This window comes from Xenopus laevis, chromosome 7L, assembly GCF_017654675.1.
Source record: "Xenopus laevis strain J_2021 chromosome 7L, Xenopus_laevis_v10.1, whole genome shotgun sequence".
NCBI classification, from domain to species: Eukaryota; Metazoa; Chordata; class Amphibia; order Anura; family Pipidae; genus Xenopus; species Xenopus laevis.
In genome coordinates this window covers 48,777,765-48,803,788 of record NC_054383.1, presented here as the reverse complement: position 1 = coordinate 48,803,788, position 26,024 = coordinate 48,777,765, and the positions used below count along the sequence as shown (strand labels likewise).

General features: G+C 38.2%; 1 protein-coding gene across 1 annotated transcript in view; it reads right to left on the bottom strand.

The window, feature by feature from the left end:
• The window catches only part of ret.L (ret proto-oncogene L homeolog), a 72,924-nt gene that overhangs the window by 32,216 nt on the left and 14,684 nt on the right, over nucleotides 1-26,024 (bottom strand). The window contains exons 2-5 of the mRNA XM_018225532.2: nucleotides 12,983-13,216; nucleotides 7,448-7,741; nucleotides 4,939-5,180; nucleotides 2,225-2,426 (exon numbers count right to left, since the gene is read on the bottom strand). Of these exons, the coding sequence (XP_018081021.2) occupies nucleotides 2,225-2,426; nucleotides 4,939-5,180; nucleotides 7,448-7,741; nucleotides 12,983-13,216 (972 nt within the window). The remainder of the gene's footprint in view (nucleotides 1-2,224; nucleotides 2,427-4,938; nucleotides 5,181-7,447; nucleotides 7,742-12,982; nucleotides 13,217-26,024) is intronic.

Here is a 26,024-nt window from a genome sequence, read left to right as displayed (position 1 = left end):
ACACAAACAAACCATACATGTTATGTCACATGAGCCAATTAACAGACGGAGATCTGTCTTTTGCTTCTCACACTTCTTCCTGTTACAGTTAGAGCTGTAGTATTTCTGGTCAGGTGATCTCTGAGGCAGCACAGAGACCCTCACAAAATGGTGGTCCAAGGCAAGAGATGTAAAAGGACAATATTTACTTAAATATTTACCAGTTTGGTAAGAAAAATTTATAGGACCCAATGAACCTGGTCCCCAGAAGACAAATTTGGTTTTACCAAAAATACCGCAGGAATGTAGTTCTTTTCCTCAGTGAGAATGGGGCTCGTTTAGTAACAATAGACAAAAATGCACCAGTGTAACATGCTTAAAGGGGAACTATCTTGAAAATGAAAATATAATATAAGCTTCGTCATACTGAAATAAGAGGGAAATAAGGGGATTTGTTTCCTAGCACTTGAATTAGATCTCACTCAACTGATTCCAGTACAACATTTAACAAAATAACTGTCTTTTGCACAAATCCTGCATGTAGAGAGACATGATGTCTGGTGATTTTAGGGATGCACCGAATTCAACTATTTTGGATTCGGCTGAACCCCCGAATCCTTTGTGAAAGATTCGGCCGAATACCGAACCGAATCCAAATCCTAATTTGCATTTGCAAATTAGGGGTGGGAAGGGGAAAACATGATTTACATCCTTGTTTTGTGACAAAAAGTCATGCGATTTCCCTCCCCGCCCCTAATGTGCATATGCAAATTAGGATTCGGATTCGGTTCAGCCAGGCAGAAGGATTCGGCCGAATCCCTAGGTGATTTTAATAAAGTGAGCTCTAATACATCTTCTAGGCAAAAGGAGCCCCCCTATAAGATATTTTGGATCTAACTGTCAATAAATGTCTGACACCCAAATCCTGCATGAAGAGAGAATGAAGAGAAACAGATTCTTGGAGAGGGATAGGGAAGATAGTTCCCCTTTAATAGTAGGGAAGAATGTAATAAAAGCCATCAACACAAATATTTTTCATGCATGAGTATTTAATATACGTTTTTTAACCCACAAAGCAATGTAGCCACTGACTCACCCTTTAAAATAGGACTCATTTTCTAATTTCCGCTAATGTGGAAAATCTGTCATTTTAGCGACCAAGAATAAAACACTTTAAGTAGACCTTAAAATAGACTCATGTGGAAATAAAATTCACAAATAAATAATATTGCAAGATGCAATTTCCCACTCTTTGTTCTGTGTTTTTTAAAATGCTGTACATGACATTTATTATATTCCTCTATAAATGGTGGGTTGCTATGTGTTGCTGCTCTGGCTACAATTTGCTTATCTTTTTTTCAAATTCACATTTTGTTCATTAAATTACCCTTTAATCAGCATTTACAATGTAAGAATGTCCTTGAACCTTTACGTAAAAAAAAAGGACAAATCGCCAGCATTTTTACAACTTTAATACATTTGCAGCAGACAGGATATGATGTAACTGACAGAAAATTGAGGAAGATGTAGCTTCATTTTGGTAATTCACCTGGTCTGAGGTGGTGAAGTCAACTCTGGAGAAAGAGGAAACATTCAGTGAAATTTGTACTTTACCGAATTTGCGGAGTGACGACCGCCAGAGCGAAAAGTGCCTGGAGATAAAGTGCGAACGAACGCTAGAGACAATCCGGTTCGCTAGCGAATTGTTGCCTACACCTGTTAGTAAATTGGCGATTCTCCCGTTAGTGAATCTGCTCCCATGGCAGAGGTCCCTTGAACCATTTGAAGATGTTAATAGCCTTCATGATGTTCGGGTTTTTTTCGGAGGGGTTCGCTCGAAAACTCGATCAATTAGATTCGAGTTTATTTCCCATGGAAAACTCGATTAATTTGAGTTTTCGGGTTGTTAACTCTAAACGCACTGATTCGAGTTTTTTCGTAAGTTAGAAACCATTCTAGTTTTTAGTCTAAAAAGGTCTAAAAAAGCTCACATAACTCCAAAATTCAACCTTTTATAAATAGGCCTCTTAAAGTATGGAGATCCAAATTATGGAAGCACCCCTTATGCAGCAAACCCCAGGTCCCGAGCACTCTGGATAACAAATCACATACCTGTACACACAAATAATATGCTTCAAATTTGATTTTGTGGATTTCATACTGATAGCTGCTAAAAATCTACAATTCCTGGCTTTCCTGGTTTTCTTTAGTATTTCTGCTCTTTTTTATGTCTTTGCAAACTTACTGTACTCATGAAGCGTTCCGCGTATTAAGTTTCCTTTTGGCTGGAATTTCACCTCCTTAAAGCTGTGTTCCACCCGGAAGTTTTCCAGAATGAACCGGTCTTTACTGACAATGGTCTTTGTGTATTTTTTAGAACTGACATCTGCAGGAAACACAGGTGTGGAGTCAGCATCCCACACTGTCAGCATGCCAAGGATGGTCCCCTGTGGAAGGTACAAAAAAAGTCACTGTTAAGGGGGTTATTTATTAAAATTCGAGTTGCGCTTTCCACAAAAATGTCAAAACTCACATTTTTGGGTTAAAAATTGTTTTGAAAGAAAACGTTAATTATACTAATTATACCCCAACCCTAGAAATAGCTCTAATCTGAAAATACACCATATAAATTCTGACAAGGTAATGTAGGAGTCAATGGCAGAGCTAACTTGAACCATTTGAAAATGTTAATAGTCTGCATGATGCTTGAGAGTATTTCAAGAGATTTGCCCGAAAACCCGAATGAATCTAGTAATTTGAGGGCTTTTTTGCCAACAACTCAATCAATTTGACTTTTCAGGTTTTGCAACTCGAACTCGCATAATCAAGTTTTTTTCAATTCAAGTTTTTTCTTAAAAAATATACCTTTCGAGTGAGTTCATTTGAGTTAATTCGAGGTATAAAATACTCTAACATTCGACCATTGATAAATAACTAAATGTTTCTAGGCAACCAGGGCACAAATCCCTGTTCCTACTAAGTGGCAATGCAAACCCTATTACAAATGGATTGAATGAACATCCTGTGATATCAAAGGTGGAAGTTTAATCACATACAATAAGAATGTAAGTAACTTAAGTAGAGAAAGACTAAAAATAAGAATTTCTGTTTTTAATTTGAATTTTTAAAAGGAATTATTTCTCATGCATTGCCAACAATTATCCACATACTGTATATATTTCCTTCTAGAAACAAAGTAACAAATATTCATTTAATTTCATTTTTCGTCACTAGATGGCAGCAAATATTCAAAAGCTGTTGCGGGTAGAAAAAAGAAAAGGATTGAGTGCTGTAGTAACCAATCACAGAGAAAAAAGTAAGTACTGTATTATGGTGCAAGCAGTCCCAAAGTCCAAAATTCAAGTGTATTGTACTTGAAATTACTGAAATTTCTACATTTGGATTTAAATGAATATTAACTGCTTTTCAATAAAGCTACAGCTATTTTTATTGAATTGTTAATAGCATGACCAGAAATTAATGGTCCTCACTGTAAAAACTGGGTAACATAACAGTTCAGTTTAAAGACTGGGTAAATAGATAGGCTGTGCAAAATAAAAAAATGTTTCTAATATAGTTTGTTAGCCAAAAATGTAATCTATAAAGGCTGAAGTGACTGGATGTCTAACATAATAGCCAGAACACTACTTCATGCTTTGCAGCTCACTTGGTTTCCACTGATTAATTTTTACACGTTTTAGAGATAATTGAATTTTTTTAGTACATCATTCATATTTTCTTTTTTTACAATGTAAATTCAGTTGCTGGTGAATATTACATTGCGAATTATCGCTAAGCAAAGGTTTAGCTTTAACACCTGCTCTAGAGTTCTGTTAAATATTTTGTCACAGGAAAACACTTTGTGAAATTTTAATTACACATACTGCCATTTGGTCGCAAACTTTGAGATGAAGTAATTGCGGCCAGTAATCAGTCAAAAAGGATGCAAACATGGTCGCTAACATTTGCAAGTCTTTGCCCAGGTTTTTTTTTGTGCTAGCAAAACATATTCTATTCCCCATATAAAGTTTAATAGTGGTTTCTAATAGCACTAAAATAAATGGGCCTCTAAGGTTTAAAAACAATCTTTTCTGTTTTCTCCATGCATGTTTTTTTACATGGTAGTAAAGGGTCAATGAATCCCAATCACTGAATCTCAATTTGTAGACCCTGAGAGGGCACTTGCCAGAAAGTGGGGTTTTTTGCCCTGAGTGGGGCATGTTATGATAGGATTGGGCATATGACAGGTGTGTACAATAGGTATGTATGTACCCATCTAAAAAAAACAAAAGGATAATTAGATACAATTAGATAAATTGCAGTAAGACTGATATTTTACTGCAATAATAGTTGTCAAAATGTACCAAAACGGCACTGGTTCAATAATCCACAGCAGGAGCGTAACTACAGAGGAAGCAGACCCTGTGGCTGCAAGGGGGCCCAGGAGGTATAGGGACCCCAAGAGGCCCTAATTCATATACAATTTAAATAAATATTGGTAAAACAGGTCAACCTCTAGATATTTTAGGGTCCTCAAAAAGAATTTGCTGTGGGGCCCAGTAATATCTAGGTATGCCACTGATCCACAGCAATCACATCAAATATCTTTCTAGCATCATTACATACATGAAAAATATGAAAGCAACAAAATAATTGGGTAACTGAATAAGGCCATATGTTGGGGGCACCAGGAGATACAGGATTATGTGCAACCTAAGAAAAATGAGTACCAAAAAGGCACAGGGTTATGTTCAACCAAATAAAAATGAGGATTTAATTAATTTTGTACAGTCACACACATTCCACTTTTCTGTATGAACATCAGTAGTCCTGCTGCCATGTTTACATAATTAAAAAAAGCCATCAACTTTAATTTCTGTTTTAGGTAAATGCATGAAAGTTAAACCCTGTTGACATTGCTTCTATAATCTGTACTAAAACTATAGAGGGAATACTTGCATTCTTTCTTTTATATTCCACCATCACATTCGCAGTGTCTGTTCCGTTCGGAAGAAATGGGGCTGTGTCATCCTCATCGTCCACTTTGATCTGAAAAGATTGCTCTACCTCCACCTCTGAGGATGCATCCCTCAGCAAGCATTTTGCCACAAGATCATAATTCTCCCTCTCCTCACGGTCCACGGAATGCTTAAGGCTCACTTCAGAGGTGTTGGGATTGAACCTGAATGGGTAGCTGTGGTCTGTAGACGCATGAGAAGAATTATAGAGTATACAGAAAGGAATATAAAGTGTCTCCACTACTGGCTTTTAGTACCAGATTTAGTATGCAGGATTTATATGTTTTAGTACTAGTTCACATTGCATTTGTTAATTTTTATTAACCAATGGTCTATTTTCTCTGTTTAACCCTATGCTGAGTGTATTCATTGTACAAATAACCTTGGCATTATTATAGCATATAAAATATACAAAATGAGCTTGCAGTTTTCACAACAAAATAAATGTTACAGCATGACATTTCATTGACAAATAATTCCAAGCAGCATTTCAGCTAATGAAACAGAACAACCTCCAATCCCAAACAATCATATTTTCCCCAGGATAAATCCCCATTTGGTCATTTCAGTCAACCTTGAAAATAGGCTGGTAAATGTAAATGTAGCAAATTCCTCAAATTCATGGGTGCATTTGTTTTTTCTATACCAAGACGAGGTGTAATATTATTTTTGCTATAAGGCTTGTAAAGTTTCTGCAGCCTATTGCAGAGGACAGTTGTTTTGTTTGTTTTCCACATTCTCTCTTAACTCTCCTTTAGTTCCCACTGTTTGGTGTAACTTAAAGCTCTAATAAGCAAGGCCATCTTTTTATTCTATATCGGGACTGAATGTAATTGAGTGTAATTTGTGTGTTTGAGTAGAAACCCTTGTATTTTACAGAGCTACAGAATATGTTGATGCTTTATAAATATGTGATAACAAAAATAAGATAAATGCCTGGGCTCTTCCAAAAGGTACTATAAGCAAGGTTTGATGTCACTTGGGAGGTCTGCTGCAAACGAAAATGAATGAAGGAGTATGTGTATATGTGTGTCAGGTTCAATTAAGCAAAGAAATATTGACTAATAGTATGGTATGTTGCACTATAACCTGTAACAACCAAACAAGACATTGGCATTCCTTATTTTAACTGCAATAGTCTGCTCAAAGTTAATTGCTCTTTAATTACCATTCATTACTGTCTGGATAGTAACCAATTTGCACCATGTTGCTGCATAATCCTATTATCTGTTCTACATAAACCTATTAGCACTTCCTGTGTCCAGTTTAGAGTATTCTGTTTTCTAGGTTACTGTTTCTAGAGTAGAATGATCCCTTGTACAGCATACCACCAATATACCTACTTAATAAAGTGCTTATGCTCCCAGTCTGTTCAGGTGCCATACCTTTTATTGCATAACCCAAGTCTAATTTTATGGCACAGGTTTAGGACCTGTTATTAGGAAACCCATTATCCAGAAAGATCAGTCCACCCCCCTTAGACGCCATTATAATGAAATAATTCACATTTTTAAAAAGTATTTCCTTTTTCTCTATAATAATAAAACAGTAGCTTGTACTTGATCCTAACTAAGACAGAATTAATCCTTATTAGAGGCAAATTAATCCTATTGGGTTTATTTAATGTTTATTTATTTTTTTAGTACGTGGTTATTAACTAAACCTTAATTTTTCTGGTCGAGGTTTTTTGGGTGAAAAATTCGAATTTTAGAGGAAAAAAAACCTTGGATATTATACCCCGATGCTACTAAAAGTCTGAATCTGAAAATCCACCATCTCAAACATGCCGAGGTCATGTAGAAGTCAGGGGCAGATGCCCCTTTTACAATTTGAAGATATCGTGATCTGAACTGGGTTTTGTCCAATAATGTGTGATAACCGAAAAAAAATTGTGATTTGGACATCAAATACGAAAAATTCACGTTTTGAATTTTTGCTCGATTTTATATACAGTAGTCTTTTCCCGGACCAAATTTTTCGAGTTATTTTATTAATAAATAAGTTAAAATCATGGATGGGAGTTTGGTTGAGATTTTTTTTAATAAAAAGTTGAGATAAATTGGAGTTTTACTAAATAACCTCCTCAAAGTATGGAGATCCAAATTACAGAAAGACTGTTATCTGGAAAACTCCAGGTCCAGGCATGTCTGGATAACAGGCAAGGTTGTACTGGAGCAGTGGGGGCCCACCAGGACTGTAACCCAAAGGGCTCTCCTGGCACCCTCCTGGGGGTCCCCACCCGACTTTTAAACTATGCCCCTGTGCGGCCAGAGGTGGGACATGCGCATACACGATCATGCACAACGCTAATCAGGGAAGCAGGTCTGGACTGGGTCGGCTGGGGGCCCATGAGGTCCGACCCTGATAACAGGTCCCATACCTGTACAGTACTTTTCCAATTTTCCATGTAAAACAATCTCTAAAGCATATTCCTAATAATTATACCTTACCTGAAATTAGCATGTAACTCACACTGACATTTGGACAGGACTGTACAATAGGCCGGGGATGAAATTTGTACAGTTTTCCAGGTGGTTTGTTTTCCTTTATATGGAATGAGAGATCTTTGTCATTGAAGCACAGATCCTTTGGTTTAAGTGAGGAACAGATGGGGGATGTATGGTTTATAAAGTAAAGATAAACCAAAATGAAGGGTGCATTATCACAGTCCTTATCTAGAAATGGCTGTGGCTTAATTGACACCTTCAGAGTGATCTTCTGAATGGATGATTGACTTCCTTGTGCTGCATAAAAACGACAAGAAGGGGAGAAATATGAGAGTAAAATTGTAAATACTTTCTTTCTTTATTTTTATATCATTGAGGTTATTAATACATAGGGCAAACACTCCTTGCTGTGTGTGTGCAAAATACCAAGTGTTACAAATAACCTATCACATATATTCTTATAAACAGTGCTTAGTGACATCACTTATGTGACATGAGCAACTGAAACTTGTGGGTTTAGAAAAGCAAGAAAAAACATGGAAAATTGTATACACAATAATGTATATACATGGAAGAAGCCAAGCCACTCCAGTTTTTTAAGATACAATGGAGAGTTCCGTTGCATTATGTTTATAGTTGACCCACAGTAGAGCCACTATAATGGAAATCACTTTAAAGGTGCATGTGGGGTCCCCCAGACAAGCAAATCTACAGTGTGCTTTTCAAAGTAAAATCAAAGCAGAATCGATTGTGTACTTACAATTGTCTGGCTAAATTATTTTTATTTTTTTTTCATCAATATTTTTATTGCTTTTTAAACACATGCAATATATACGAGAACCAGAATTTGACATATTGTCAAAAACATTGCAATAGTTTTGAAATAAACATACAGTAAGTGAATTACCGTCACACATTTGTACAATTGTATAAAGTTGATGTAAAATGTACAAAATAAAATCATTACAGGTTAACCTAAGCCAGTGTGAACCTAATATTTTGCATTAGTTATTGAACTTTTATCCTTAGATAACTATTGGCCAGTAAAATGAAGTGAGCCACCTATATAGCCGGGACACCACTGCATCCCAGAATGCTAAATAAAGTCAAATGATTTGCAAAATAGATCACATAAGGTTGACATACCTCAAAAATAAAATAATATGGCAGAGGATGGGAATCAGATAGAAAGGAGCTGACTAGCGATAGGGTCACAACGCCTATACTCCAACCAGGGTTGCTAAGTTCTTAGGTATTTGTCATGGGTGTTGTTAGGAAAACTCTCTAATTTTTCATTCACCATAATCCAGTCCATTTTACATTTGAAAGCAATTATAGTAATAGATCCGGCCCTCCACGCCTTAGCAATGGTTTGTTTCGCGGCCATAAAAATGAACGTTTATGTTGTATCTTGGAGAACCCTTCACATTTTCCATTCAAAACTGCTATAAATGGATCTCTTCTCACATTAATTTGGAAAACAGAAAATATGACAGTTTGTATTCTAATCCAAAATCTAACCCCCCTTGGGCACGTCCACCATATATGATACATTGAACCAACCTGTTGGCAGTCTCTAAAACAGTTGGGATCTGCCGTAGGGATACCTTTTGCTATCCAATCGGGTGTCAAGTACCATCTAAATAGTACTTTGTACGAGGCCTCCAATAAGATGGTATTCATAAAACTGGATTTAATGATTTCCTAACATTTTCCCCAATGTTCCATATCATAAGAAAACGATATATACTTTTCCCATGCCTGGACATAAGTGTGATCCCTTGGGTTTGACAGGTTATTTAAAGCTGAGTACAATAATGAGATTGTACCCGGTGGGATGGGTGGAGACACCACCGTTCAAAAAATTACACATTGTGCTCTGACCTTTCGCAGTGGGTTTTCAGCGAGGATATATAATGTATCGCCTGAAGCGCTCTAAAGGATTCTGAAGTCGGGAGGTCATGCTGATTCTGAAGATTAGCTATAGTGAACGGGCCCCTAGCTGTGTAACAATTATAGATTCTAACAATATTATTAGAACGCCTGATGACATTAATTTGGTAGAGTACCTGACTCTATCCCACACCTTCAGAGTGGTGCCTAAGCTTGGACTCTCAACCAGGGATTGTTTGTGAGATATGGACCAGATTAATGCATCCGCTGTGTATGGGGCACAGATGTCATTTTCTAGTTGGACCCACTGCATTTATCCCATATGTAACGTATCTTTCTCTGAAATTCCTTTAAATCTGGAAGGTTAACAAAAACTGGCAGAGTACGGAAATAATACAGGATCTTTGGTAATAAGGTCATCTTAATAGAATTTATTCGTCCCACCCATGAAATTTGATACCTACTCCATTTTTCCAATAATTTCGTTAAGGAGGCATACAATTTAGGGTAGTTATATTTATACAAATTAGAATACTGCGTGGTAAGGTTAACCCCCAGTATTGAGATGCAATCAGACTGCTACTTAAAATCAAAATTAAGCTTTAAAAGTTTAACTGCCTCGGGGGAGAGAGTCAAATTGAGCGCCTTGGATTTCTCGTGATTTATAGTCAGACCAGAGAAGTCCCCAAATTTCCCCAGCAAGTTAAACAGATTGGGTAGGGAAGTTAAGGGTTATGTTACAAGCATCATTACGTCATCCACAAACAAGGATATTTTGTGGTGTAAACCATTGACTCTAAGGCCATGTATATTAGGGTCAGCTCTTATGAGGGCAGCCAATGGTTCAATGGCAAGATCAAATAAAATAGGCGACAGTGGGCACCTTTGTTTAGTACCCCGATGAACACTAAATATTGGAGACTGATATCTCATCACTGTAACATATGCTGAAGGGGATTGATATAACGCTTGCACCTAGGTTTGGAAACTTGCGCCCAAAGCCCTATAAATTAAGTATATGATGTAGGTAAGGCCAAGACAGTGTGTCAAAAGCTTTTCTAATGTCTAACTTCGCAATTCGCCGCGAATTCGCGCCTGGCGAATAAATTCGCCCATCACTAATCGTTACTTAAAAGAGATATGGGCCTATAATTTTGACAATTGGTATGGTCCGTTGATGGTTTGGGGATAGTTATTATTTTCACCATCTGCGATAGATGTGAAAACCGAAAACCATGTTGGAGAGAATTGAATAACTTTGTTAAGTAGGGGGCTAATGTTAAAGCAAATTTTTTATAATAGGTTACCAAAAATCCATTGGGACCCGGGGCCTTGCCAGATTTTAAATGTTTAATTGCTGCGGTTACCTCCTCAATGGTTACATCAGTTTCTATAGTTTCAAGCTGGGTGTCAGTAAATGTAGGGAGCTGAATATTCTGCAATAGCTTTTTATATTTGGCAGAGTTTGGGTCTCCTGCACTAGAATATAGCTTCTTATAAAACGTTGTGAATTCCTGTGCTATTTTTGCAGGGTTATTTGTTATCCCTCCAGTATGTTGCTTAATGGGATGGACGAGTATAGCACGAGGGCTGTCTTAGGCTGTTTTTTACGTCTAGAACCCAGCTGAATAAATCTGCCGCGAATAACTGCTTTATGGGCTTCCCAAAGGGTAATTACATGCGATACGGAAGTTTCATTCTCCTTAAAGTAGTGTGTTAAAATAGATTCATTATCTGACACTATATCTGGGATCATAAGTAAAGAATCATTAAGTTTCCATTGATACCCTCTGGCTGCCTGTCAATGTTAATTTGAAGAGAAACTGGGGAATGATCTGACCATGGAACATTTAAAATCTTAACAGCACGTATTTATTATTATTATTATTATTATTAACATGTATTTATATAGCACGTACTTGAGGTGTGTAATCTTGCAAGATAAATAAATGAACTATTTGCGTATAAACCTTATGGGGATAGGAATAATGGGTATAGCCATTACTGTACAGATTATTTTTCCCTCCAAACATCAACTAATGAGTGGCATTCCACTCGGATAGAGTAAATATTGGAAATTTCAGATGTGGAAAGTGGAGTGGCCTGTCTGTCCCATCCTGTATCCAGAATCAAGTTTGAATCTCCACATATAATAAGACCCCCCTCTTTTCCCACCTGACTCTGTTGAATTATCCGGGACAGAGACAAAAGGTGATTTTGGTTGGGTGCGTAGTACGTTACAATGGTAAATCTGGAATCTTGAAGTAGTAGTTTTATTTGTAGAAATCTACCCTCTGGGTTTGCAACTACATTTTCCACTATAACAGGCAGCCCGGCTCTAAAAAAGATAGCAACCCCTTTTGTTTTTGTGGGCCCCCTGAACATATGAAATAAGGGATACCTATGGTGAAAATACTTAAGGAAGGAGGTATGGCTAAATTAATTTTTAGATTGTCTGTCCCACAGCTAAAGGAAGCCTTTTATGCTGGCACTGCTGAGCAGACACGCAATGAAAAATCACACCTAAAACACAAACTAGTTCAGTAAATGAATGTATATTAGAAATTAACTTAAAATAGAAATTAGTGATGCATAAAGCTGCTCATTCATTAAGATTGTCACCCCTGCCAAACAAGTGGTTGGTAGTGTAATGGCAAAAGAATAGCTAGGGAGTAACTGCACCACTTTATTTTTTTTATATATATTTTTTTAAATTATAGTCTTTTGTTCTTTTTTGTTTGCTGGTATTTTTATTCAACAAAATCGCTTAAAAGTATAGCACTGGCTTCTAGAGGTCATCTTGAAACTTTATAGTACAGTGTAATTACTTGTAATTTTATGTTTATTTGTCATACTAATTTGTTTATCAGCCATCTACTTTGTTGATGTACTAAATGTTTGTTAGACACTCTGCTCAAAAACAAGTTGCTGAAGAAGTTCCATAAATGCTGCTATGAGTATCTTCTGAATAGCTTTGACATCATTACTCAGACGCTGAAATGTTCAAGTGACCTAGCTAATGAAATCTAAAAATTGAATTTTAGCTTTGCAGGAAAGATTCTCCTTTATAGCTCTATATAATTCACGCTGAAGTTTGTGTTAGTGGATATAACAAGGGACTGATTGTGTAAAGAATAAATAGAATAATATTTTACCTCATTATAAAATGTACCTCTTGTACATAAAATTGTCAGCTGCTAATGAAATACTAGTTTTTAGTATTTTGGATCATAACAAACTTCAATGGAGTACTAAATTTAATAAAACGTGATTGCTACCCAAATGAGGTGGCCAGTAGAGTAACTGGAACAGCCCAAATGTTTATTTATACATAGTTATTTGGTATGCATGTTTGTAGGTAGCATAGAAGTCAAAGGGACTTATGACCTCTCCTTCCTTTCTATAGCAAAGTAAAGACATGTTCATTCTCAAAATATACATAAATAAACTAAAAAGAAATGTGGAGTGTAACTTATTGTTTCCATACAATATTGCGTGATTACATAATGATAAATTACATTGGTAGTCATTCTTGCATCAGCTGAGACGTTCCTTAAGAAAACATCAATAATAAATGGTCATAAGAAGATGGTGCAAATAAATTATTTGAAAAAAGCAGACTTCAAGTATCTCTTACAAACTTACAGAAGACTTCATAGACACTCCTGTCAAGACTCCGATTGAGGTAGAGGATTCCTGTATGCTCATCTATCCGGAACCAATGAACCAATCTACTCAAGTAGATATTTTGGCAAAAGTGAGGTTTTTCCAGTGGTGAGTCCTTCATCACATGGACCTGTAGGAGTAGTGTCCCAGCTGGTTGATCCATATATAAATTCTCAGAATAATCCTTTCTTAGAAAGTAAAGTCCAGAGGTCACTGCCAGTATCAGAAAAAAAGACAGAATATCAACAGCCATTATTATTTCACTAATTCTACTGCAGCCTTGCATTATGCATGTTTCATAAACAGCAAGATATGTCTGTTAAATTACTCTTTACATATCATACATTGGAAACCAAGGCCCTGAACATTAATTAGCAGACCTGTTAAGAAATCTTAGCAATATACCTTTGGCATTTATTCACATTTAGGCACATTTACCCTGAATAATTTTTTAAGGGTAAAGCAAGCAATGGCCTGGAATTCCACATATTTTATAGATTTTGTATAGTACTAATTTAACAATAGTAGGTGTGAATGAAATGAAAATTGTTCAGGATCTATCCTTCTGCCATGTGCAAGGAGGACATGCAAAATTGTTGTAAACACACACACACAAACACACACACCTAAATGAAAATTATACTGAGTGATCTGTTTTATTGTCCGTTTAGTGCAAATCTGAATTTAATAACATGGTACTGTACTAATCCTGAAGAGCAAGACATTTATGCCATGTACAGTATATATACTTATTACATGTAATTTAGAGTATTTCATTTAATGTATTGCAGTTGAATTTCTTTGTTTTTATAACATAAATTGAGGTAAAGGTAATCCTTTTGAGAGCAACAATATTCCAGAAATTTAGGCCAAAAATGCAGATAATGGGAACTTGATTTTTGGATGCAGATAGGATTTGGCAATAATAATTGTTCAGTACAGCCACATGAGGTCACTATGCACCCCATATCCTCTCTTGTCAGTGAGAAAACACATGGAAGGAAAGGTCAGTTCACATTTTCCAAACCTGCTGTTCAACAGGACTAGTTGAAGGTAAAATGCAAGTTCCTTTGTCACTTCTTGTGTTGTGTATCTTATGGAGATGATGTTTGTTACAGGGCATAAATATATATAAAAAGCTGGTAAACGTAAATTTGTTTACAAAATAAGGAAAAGTGACAGAAAAATAAAAGGTGCAGCAAGAAGAAGCTGACTGACAAATAATAGTGGCAACTGGAGATGGTACAAGGGCTTCTTATTAACAATGCATGGCAATTTGGCTAGAGGTTAAAGAAATTCCATCATAAATTAATAGTAAATGGTAATGTGACAGTTTTAGGTGAAAAAAATGTATAGTTCTGATTGCCTATAAGAATTATTAATTAATTTGCTAATGGCCACCAGCCTATACAAAAGGAGAACCATAGAACAGTATAGTTTTGCATTGAATTCACTGTAAACAATTTGCTTATTTGCTTCGGTTGTGGGATACTGAGTGTGAGTGTAGGGGGCACTTGCGCCCATATCAATGCAAGTGCAAGCTGTAGTCTATACCTTTCAGCAGGCCCGGATTTGTGGAGCGGCCACCAAGGCCCGGGCCTAAGGCGGCAGGATTCTAGGGGACGGCATGCTGCCCAACCACACCTGCATTGATTCGGAAACACTGGGGATGCGCAGGAGATACAATAGTTTTTTTAATTTCCCGTGCGCCAATCCCCATTGCTCCAGTCCTGATGATGAAAATTTGAGCGAATAAAAGGGAGGATATGGGGGCGACTAACGACAGCGGGCCTAGGGGCAACCGCTATGTAAATCTGGCCCTGCCTTTCAGTTAATTAAACATTTAGCTTCCATAAGCAGCACTTCACTGCCAAAAAATAACTGGTGCAGGGCTTTGGCAAACTGACTATCTCTATATAGTCCTTTATACTTTTGGCTTCTCAGGCACCAAACTTAAATTGCAAGTTCTATGTATGAGCAAGCATTCTTGTTCAAGACACATCTGTACAGTTATAAAAAAAAAACATATGTAATAAGAGGCACTATGTTTGCCCAGGAGCAGTAACCAATAGCAACCAATAAGATGTTTGCTTTTAAACAGGTGACATGAAATACATCCATACAATACGTGTCTGTGCGTTTGGTTAACTGAAACAGGTGGTCTGTACATCTATGATTTATTATTGAAATATTAATGAAATATATGCCTATATTTAGCTTTCAATTGCAGTAATTAAGCTATATTTATACAAATATTACAGAAGGAATGTCTTTATTCACCTTGTTGAGCTCTCTTTCTGTAGGGAAGAAATGGAAAATTAAACTAGAACTTAGCATCTTCTCCATATCATATTAAGCATCAATCAATATATATGCTTTCCCCTTATTAATTGTCAGCTGCTAGGCTTGCATTTATTAAAGCCCTTCCTATTAGTTTGAGGACAGTGGGAGCAGTGAAAACCACCGCATATGATAGGGCTGGCTATTCTGAACGGCTGCTCTGCAATTGTATCTCGTCAGCATATATCTATGAGAGCTGGCATAATATCAATAAATGACATCCCCAGTGGGAATGTATTGATTGAGAATAATAATATCCGGCCAGTGGTAGAAAGGTATACTGTAACATAGGACAGGCCAAGTTAATAATGACTCCTCACTTTACAGCAAGGATTTTCAATTATCAAAATGTACACATAAAGAGCTGATAAAATTAAAAATACTAACATTGATGGGTCTTGTTCTACTTGCCCTCAAGCATAAAGGGAATGTTCACCTTCAGTTCAAAAGCAATAGTTCTCATCATTTCATTATCATAAATGCAATTTGGTTTGATTAAAAATCAAGCAGAGATAAGTTCCAGATATACATCACTCACTCTGCGATATGTGCCACCCTTTTACAGTGTCTGACGTGAAGGCAGCATGTGGTTTGCAACTCTATCCAAAAGCATTGAATAGGGGGGCGAGTGTTACCTTGTGATGTGTGGTATTGGAAAATTTATTTTTTTAATCAAACAAATGTAAATATGACTAAAATAATAAATACATTTATTTTTGACAGGTGAACATCTCCTTTATTATAAAGAGGGGGAAATGAGATTTCATTAACAGAAATAAATGTTGTGTTTTTGTAACTCACTTCAGGACTAAACTCAATTAATAACAGGGATGCAACGAATCCACTTTTTTGAATTCGGCAGAACCCCCGAATACTTCTCAAAAGATTCGGCTGAATACCGAAGCAAATAGTTTTTTTTGCATATGTAAATTAAGGATTCGGATTCGGTTCGGCTCAGCAGAAGGATTCGGCCGAATCCAAATCCTGCTGAAAAAGGCCAAAATCCTGGCCGAATCCCGAACCAAAACTAATAAAGCAGGGTGATGTTTGTGGGTTTTCCCGGTTCACTGGATCTCTATAAATTTAGGGGGTTATTTATTAAAATATTTTCTGATCAGGCTTTTAAAAAGGAGAACTGTAATAAAAATACCTGGTGGTCTAGTGGTGCGGCGGCGTGGACGGCCGCCACGCCGCCGCGCTCCTTCTCCTGCCTCCAGTGCCGGCACAATCTTGGTTTCTTAGGGCACCTGCGTGCCTCTTAAAGGTACAGGCGCGCTGGCGCACGTTTTAGCGCAAAATTTGAAAGTATTTAAGGCCCATTCATACTCCCAGCCAGTGCCCGTGATAGAACTTGTTTCTAGTGGTTCCTGAGCCTTGTGCGTCTGATCTGTTCTGTATCTAGTCCTTTTGATTACCCGTGTTTGACCCAGCCTGTTCCTGACTATTCTGCATTCTGTATCCTGACCCTCGCCTGCCTACGACAACTCTTCCTGCTTAACCCCTTGATTGACAACCCGGTTTGACCCTTGCCTGCCTGACGATTCTTGATATCTGCCTGCCTCAACCTTGCCTGTCTGACGATACTCTTGCCTGCTCCATTTGTACCGTGATCTTCGGCCCAAAAGACTCTGCTAACAGCCGTGCCCCTTCGCCAGCCAGAACATCTCGCCTTGCACCCCTCGTTAAGTCCAGGTGGCACCCAATTAAGCTGAGGGCTCCTCCCGAAGCCCAACGGTGGTCACACTACTGGTGAAGCCGAGCCGAGACCAGGGTGCTTGGCATTTGTTCTCGTATCGGGTGCGGGCCGTGACATTATCACGGGCCATGGAGGACGAAAGTCACGATGATGCTGCTGCTCCTCCTGCTTCAACTCCTCCCATTACCACCGAAGCGCTTCTTACCACCTTGCTACAGCGCTTGGAGGAGCATGAGCGGAAGCAGAACAATCTCCTACAGGGTTTTCACAATCTAACCCGTCAGCTGGAGAATCCGCAAGTTCCGCAGCAGCTGCCTGTTCCTGTTTCTCCTGTGGGTTCTTCTGCTATGTGGGGTAATACTACCAGACCCCATGAACCCAAAATTGTGTTCCCCGAAAAGTTTAGTGGGGATCGCACCAAATTTTTTGTGTTTAAGGAGGCATGCAAACTGTACCTTGGTTTCTTTTCTCACTCATTTTCATCTGGTGAGGAGAAAGTAAGGTTGTTATGACCCTGCTTTCGGGTGACCCCCAAATTTGGGCCCTAAGGCTGCCTATTTCTGACCCGGCACGCTATTCCCTAGAGGCATTTTTTAACAGCATGGCAATTCTTTACGATGACCCGGATCGCGCATCTTCTGCCGATTCCGCGATTCGTAAGTTGCGCCAGGGGAGAAGGGATGCGGAGGTGTATTGCACTGAGTTCCGCCGGTGGGCAGTAGAAACCGGGTGGAACGACATGGCTCTACGTAGTCAGTTCCGTTTGGGGTTAGCTGATCCTGTCAAGGACAGTCTTGTTAATTACCCCCTATCTTCCAACCTGGATGACCTCATGTCTCTCGCCATCCAGGTAGATAGGAGACAAAGGGAGAGAAGGGGTGAGAGGGGTGGTTCTACTTATTCTGGGGTTACTAATGTTAAGTGTAATATGGTGACCAATGTTAAGTTTTCAAACCCCTCTGTGCCTCTACCTCAGGAGGAACCTATACAGTTAGGCATCTCTCATCTAACTCCTGAGGAAAAGGCACGCAGGTGTTCCCAAGGTTTATGTATTTATTGTGGGGTAAAGGGTCATTTCTTGAACCTATGTCCTAGGAGGAAAGGGAGGCTCACTAACCTAAATGGAGAAGGGGAGCTCCATTTGGGCGCAGGAGTCTCCTCTCCCCAATCTGCCTCCAAGGTTTTGATTCCGGTCAAACTAACCTGGCCTACGGGCTCTGTCAAAGTGTCTGCTTTTGTGGATTCAGGGGCCGAGGGGAACTTTTTGGACGCTGCATTTGCAGCCAAACACAACATTCCATTGGTTCCTCTAAGTTCCCCCCTGAAAATTTGGGCAGTGGACAAAAGACCCTTAGGGTCAGGACAGAAAACTGTCTTACTCTCTATGTCTGTAAATAATTTGCACAGTGAGGAGATTGCGCTATACCTCATTGAGGGTGCTACTTCTCCTCTCATCTTGGGGTTACCTTGGCTCCAGAGGCATAACCCTCTGATTGATTGGGTTTCGAAAAAGATAGTCCAATGGGGTTCAAAGTGTGGTGGGGTCTGTATTCCTCAAGTAGTAGCTACTACTTCTCTAGAGGGGTTACCTGCAGCTTATGCTGAGTTTGATGATGTTTTCTCTAAAAAGGCTGCAGAGACGTTACCCCCACACCGACCATATGATTGCCCAATTGACTTGATCCCAGGGTCTACGCCCCCTCGTGGGAGGACATACCCTCTTTTATCGCCAGAAGCCCAGGCAATGAAAGAATATATTCGGGAAAACCTGGAAAGAGGCTTCATTCGGCCTTCCTGTTCCCCTGCAGGGGCTGGGTTCTTTTTTGTGGGGAAAAAAGATGGCGGTCTTCGTCCCTGTATAGACTATAGGGGTCTCAAAAAAATCACCATTAAAAACCGCTATCCCCTCCCCTTGATCTCAGAGTTGTTCGATCAGATCAGGAACGCTAAGATTTATACTAAGCTAGATCTTAGGGGGGGCTTATAACCTCATTCATATCAGGGAAGGGGATGAGTGGAAAACAGCGTTCAACACCAGGGATGGCCACTACGAGTATTTGGTAATGCCATTCGGTCTTTTGCAGTGTTCCAGGAATTTTTCAATGACATCTTTCGGGACCTGCTGGGGATATTCGTAGTGGTCTATCTTGATGACATTCTTATTTTCTCTTCTAATCTGGTTGAACACAGGAATCATGTTTGTGAGGTTTTACGTAGACTGAGAGAAAATAATCTGTATGCAAAACTTGAGAAGTGTACTTTTGAAGTTACCTCTGTTCAATTTTTGGGTTTTAACATTTCTAACAGGGGTCTTGAGGTGAGAGCAGTCCTGGAATGGACCCAACCCCTTTCTTTACGAGCAACCCAAAGATTCCTTGGTTTTGCAAATTATTACCGCCAATTCATCAAGAATTTTTCCCTGGTAGTTGCCCCAATCACTAACTTGACCAAAAAGGGTGCTGACCCTAGTATTTGGCCCCCAGAAGCAGTTCAAGCTTTCAAACGCCTCAAAAAGGAGTTCAGTTCTGCAGCATCCAGATACTGCCTTACCATTTGTTGTGGAGGTAGATGCTTCTGAAGTGGGTGCTGGGGCAGTCCTTTCTCAAAGGCACCCGATAACCAACAAATTACATCCCTGCGCCTTTTTCTCAAGGAAGTTTTCTCCTGCTGAGTCAAACTATGATATTGGGAACAGGGAATTGTTGGCTATCAAGTGGGCCTTTGAGGAGTGGCGGCATCTACTTGAAGGTGCTAAACATATGGTAACAGTGTATACAGACCATAAAAACCTGCTTTATATAGAATCGGCCACACGGCTAAACCCTCGGCAAGCTAGATGGGCATTGTTCTTCACCAGGTTTAACTTTTCCTTAACCTACAGGCCTGAATCTAAAAACACTAAAGCTGATGCACTCTCTAGGAGTTTTGAATCTACCTCCTCTGACTCTAGTGAGTGCATCCCCATCATTCCTAGGGAGTTGATTGTAGCTGCATTGGATTCTGACCTCTCCACCTTGTTATCCCCTGTCCAATCTTCTGCTCCTGCAGACACTCCTTCTGGGAGAATGTTTGTGCCTGAGGAGCTGAGGGAACCAGTTCTGGAATCCTATAGTTTTGGCATCCTGGCATTGCCAAAACTATATCCTTGTTATCCCGCCATGTGTGGTGTCCTTCTTTTAAACAGGATGCTAAGGCTTTTGTAAATTCCTGTCCAATTTGTCAAAGGTCTAAATCCTCTCGTCAATTGTCACAGGGTCTGTTGAATCCGTTACCAATCCCTGAGAAGCCATGGTCCCATCTTTCGATGGATTTCATTGTAGATCTGCCTTCTTCCCAGGGTAAAACTGTAATTTGGGTGGTGGTGGATAGGTTTAGTAAAATGAGACATTTTGTTCCCCTTCCACACCTCCCTTCTGCCAAAACCTTAGCCGATCTGTTTATCTCTCATATTTTCAGGTTACATGGGTTTCCTGTTAACATTGTATCTGACAGAGGAGTTCAGTTTGTTTTGAAGTTTTGGAGAGCTTTCTGCTCGTTAGTTGGGATTGATTTATCCTTCTCAACTGCTTCCCAACCATCCCCAAACCAACGGACAAACTGAAAGAGTGAATCAATCCCTTGAGCAATATCTCAGGTGTTACGTTTCTGATAACCAGTCCTCTTGGGCTGAATTGTTGCCCTGGGCAGTGGCTCCTCAATACAAAGTGGGAGATTCTGTTTGGCTATCTACCAAAAATATTAAGTTGAAGATCCCCTCTCTCAAACTGCGGCCCAGGTTTATTGGTCCATACCCAATAACTGAAATAATCAATTCTTCTGCTGTTCGTCTCCAATTACCTGCAGAGTTTAAAATATCTAATTCTTTTCATGTTTCTCTTCTAAAACCAGCCACTCAAGTCCGTCATATTCCTGTTCCTCCCTCAGTGTTAGTCGAAGGTCAGCCTGAATTTGAGATCCAGGAGTTCCTCGATTCTTCTCTGGTACAGGGTAAGCTCCAGTATCTTATTAAGTGGAAGGGCTATGGCTCTGAGGAGAACTCCCGGGTCTCAGTCGATGACATCAAGGCTGATCAACTCAGAAAGAAATTCCATCAAAAATTTCCTGGGAAGCCTGGGGGTCCAGTGCCCCCCCTAGAGGGGGGGTAATGTAATAAAAATACCTGGTGGCCTAGTGGTGCAGCCGTGCTCCTTCTCCTGCCTCCAGCGCCGGCGCCATCTTGGTTTCTTAGGGCGCGTGCGGTGCGCCTGCGCGCCTCTTAAAGGTACAGGCGCGCTGGCGTAATTACGCCAGCGTGCATTGGCGCACGTTTTGACGCGAAATTTGAAAGTATTTAAGGCCCATTCATACTCCCAGCCAGTGCCCGTGATAGAACTTGTTTCTAGTGGTTCCTGAGCCTTGTGCGTCTGATCTGTTCTGTATCTAGTCCTTTTGATTACCCGTGTTTGACCCAGCCTGTTCCTGACTATTCTGCATTCTGTATCCTGACCCTCGCCTGCCTACAACAACTCTTCCTGCTTAACCCCTTAATTGACAACCCAGTTTTACCCTTGCCTGCCTGACGATTCTTGATATCTGCCTGCCTCGACTTTGCCTGTCTGACGATACTCTTGCTTGCTCCATTTGTACCGTGACCTTCGGCCCAAAAGACTCTGCTAACAGCCGTGCCCCATCGCCAGCCAGAACATCTCGCCTTGCACCCCTCGTTAAGTCCAGGTGGTACCCAAGTAAGCTGAGGGCTCCTCCCGAAGCCCAACGAGACCAGGGTGCTTGGCATTTGTTCTGGTATCGGGTGCCGGCCGTGACAAGAACTCAAACTTTTCTTATGGTCTGGTGATCCAAATTATGGAAAGATCCCTATCTGGAAAACCCCAGGTCCTAAGAATTCTGAATAACAGGTGTCATACTTGTACTGACATTTTCCATTTATTAATGGACACATTATTATCACTTTAGGAGGGTTATTTATTAAAAGTCAATTTTTTTAAAAGGGAAACCTCAAAATTTATTATACCCCAAAGTCTGAATCTGGAAATACTCCATCTCAAACCTGTCGTGGTCCTGTAGAAGTCAGTGGCTGATGTCCCTTTTCCAATTTGAAGATATTGTGGTCTGTGCTGGGTTTTACATGATAATCAGAAAAATTTGGGGTTTGGCGAGTTTGTTTTATTAAAATGTTGAGAAAAATTATAGTTTTAGTAAATAACCCCCTTTCTTCCATTTACATTTTTCCTCCACCACCCAAAGAGTATCACAACTAACTGTAACTAACTGCACTAGTTACATCACATTAATATTGGTATAATGACTATTTCCTACAAAAAATGATGTTAAAATCATACAAGTTTGAAACCTCTCGTTTAAGAGCATATTATGGTATAGCTTGAACATCACTTACTTGCAAGTGACTGTTATACCATCCATATATAATTCAAGTATTAATAAATAATAACAAATTCCATTACTAATAAAACAATAACAATAGATGGCATCCACTTGTATAATTCATTGAGTTTTAATGAGACTGCATTGTATGATAAAACCCCCAAACTACAGAGAGTTATAGGCTTATCCAAAACTAATATTCTTATATTTGGAGAGGTAATTTTCCCATAATGAAACATATATGAATAGACATGCGCTAATCAGGCTAAAAAAAGGTGAGTAGTGGGTCTGATACTGTTAACCTTTAATTAATTTTTAGAAATTTCTGTTCCAAGTTTTGTAAATCTTTTGACATTATGACATTTATGGCAGTTTTACAGGTAAGCCCCATAACCGTACCCACTGCTTTGATATTTCCAATGAACAATGTTATTTCTATTGTAATTTATAACAATAGACAAAATTAAAGGAAGGGCAAGCATCTGCTATAAAAATGGCAAATATAAACAATCAAATAATGAACATGTAACTAGGAAAAGAGACACAAACATGGGAGTATTTAATACAAATACAGAAATGTGACAGCTGGGTGATACAAGGTTACCTCCCACTGGGAGCCAGATGTGGAAGATTTACAGCACTGGAGTGTAATAACGTATTTGTTATGTTTATTGGTGATTTCGCATTTCTTCTTGGTGAGATGATTGTCCAGAAGGACAAAACAAAAACAAGAAAAAAGTGCACAAAAAAGAATTTTGTTTTGTGCTACTGTGCTGATTTACTTTCTTACTATAGCAATAGTAAGGCACCAAGGGGCAAATTAATAAAGAAGAAAAAAAGAAAAACTCACTTACTTTCAATACATTCGTGTGGTATTTTTAAAAGTGTATTTATCAATGGATGAAATTTCACCATTTTTTTAAAAAATCTGTAAAAATTTGAGATTTATTAAGGGGCAGATTTACATAGGGTCGAATATCGAGGGTTAATTAACCCTCGATATTCTACTGCCGAAGGTAAATCCTTTGACTTTGAATATCGAAGTCGAAAGATTTACCGCAATTAGTTCGATCGAACGAAAAATCGTTCGATCGAACGATTAAATCCTTCGATGGATTTTAATTCATTGATCGAACGATTTTTCTACGATCAGAAAATTGCTAGGAAGCCTATGGGGAGCTTCCCCATAGGCTAACATTGCACCTCGGTAGGTTTTAGGTGGCGAAGTAGGGGGACGAAGTTTTTTAAAGAGACAGTACTTCGATTATTGAATGGTCGAATATTAGAACGATTTTTAGTTTGAATCATTCGATTGGAAGTCGTAGTCGAAGCTCGAAGTAGCCAATTCGATGGTCGAAGTAGCCAAAAAAATCAATTGAAATTCAAAGGTTTTTTTCTTCTATTCCTTCACTCGAGCTAAGTAAATATTCCCCTAAGTGTAAAAACTACTAAAACTTCAATACAAATCTTTGCCAGATAAAAGTTGTCAAGGTCCTACAGAAGTCAAAGGGAGCTGCACTGGTCCTATCGGACCGTTTTAAATCAATTCAGACTTTTTTTTCACTAGGAATTGTCTGAAAAACCTGAATTTTTAGAGGTTTTAGAGGTATTCATACTTTTTTAATTCAGATCTTTTAATAGATGTCATGACATTCGTCGTTTTAGGGAAAGTGCGTTTAGTAGTGGTTTCAAAAACCTCTAAAACCACAAAAATCCGACCTTTTTGACCTTTGATAAATAGGCCTCCACCTGTTTTGCTCACCTCTTTAGGCCAATAAAAATTACATAAATGTAATTTTATTATATGGTTATGGTTAAATGTAGTTGAATAAGGTAATATAAGAATTCATAAGGCAAAGTGACTAAATCAACTATGATTTATAATAACTGTATTCTAGGAATATTGCTTTCCAAGTTAGTTGTTTGTACATTATTATGAAACAAAATTTAATTGGGCACTATAGATGACTATAGATGACTGAGCTAAAAACAGCCCATATCACTGCATAACACCCTAATTATCTAACACAATAGATTATCTATGAATATAAGATAATGAACACAAAATCTTAACAATCAACATGCTAAATTTAACAGTTGCTGTATAATTATGAGTAAATAAGATATATCATTGTTCTCTCTGTTTGGACAACTGGAATGTTTCTTTTTGTTCCTATAATGTTGTTTTATAACGTATATTTGTAACAATTTGTGATTTAATACCTAAAGACCAAAAACTATAAGTCTGCCATTTTTGGACGAAGCTTTACTAGTTAAAATATTTACGACTATAACAATTACAGAAATAAAGAATATTATTTTTGCAGTAACACATTTGATTAGTTTCAGTGAATGGGTATTTCCATATTGGTGCATTAATGGCAGGATATGATTTATGCTGCTGTCTCTTTAATGTGTATGACACATGAACACACCAGAAAAAAATGATGACACATATAGCTGACAACAGATCAATTATATATCCTTTAGATGTCAAAGGTCAAATTATACCAGAGGGAGACAACATCCACTGACCAGAGTCCTGACCAATACAATGCCATGCCATACAATAAGGTCAAGATGTCCTAAAGGCTAAACTGATTGACATAGCAAAAGTATCTAAAATATTCACGTAATGTTGAAATTATGTGGTTATGATCAGTTTTGTAACATTTTCATTGCTTTACTACTTATTATCAAGTTGAATGGAAATGAAGAAGCATTTTTATAACACACTAAAAAGGTTAAAAAAAAGTAAATTTTCTGGCTTTATATGCATTAAAGGTCTCAACTAAAGTAACAGTGTCTAGAAATAAATTCCACCATAACATTGCATTACTATTAAAATGTGGGCACATTATGGCCTGGGCATATATCAATGGAGACTTATTGTCACTGAGAACTCATTGTGTGACATCACTAAAGGAATGTGACATAAGCCAAATGACTGAATAAAGCGCCTCTGTAAAATCTTTACATGCCTTCATTTGCAATATGGGAACTTCTTCTAATCATAAATAAATACAAATTAACATTGAACGATTGTTGTCTGTTCAAAGTAATATAACCTCATGCTTAATGTATATTTAAGCAAATGCAAAAAAACACAAAACATTATTTTGTATTATATTTTTAAAATATTTTTATTAGTTTTGCATATAGGCATTTATTATTTAACTAGGTCCAGACACAAAAGTGTCCTTGAAACTCTTTGAAAATATATATTAAGGATAATGTTACAAGGATGTGGGAAAAAACCCATTTCACATAATTAGCAGTGGGGGTTACTGGAAGATAGAAAAAAAAGGAAAATATGGTATGCATGTTAGTAATGTAATGATATACCTATCACTTTCTGCTAGACAATACAGATGTTCGTTAAGTCTGAAGAAGCTAATGACATGAGCAGACTATCATAGAAGTGTGCTATTAATATTATGCCATTTGCTACTCAGGCTCAGATTTCAGTAATCAATTAAGTGGGTTTTTTTTAAATATGCATAACAATAGAAAAAATGTGCATATTTAGTCCTAAAAAGGGTAAGAAATCCTCCTGAAAAACACTACAAGAAGATATGACTGCAGAAAACAACTTTTGAATCT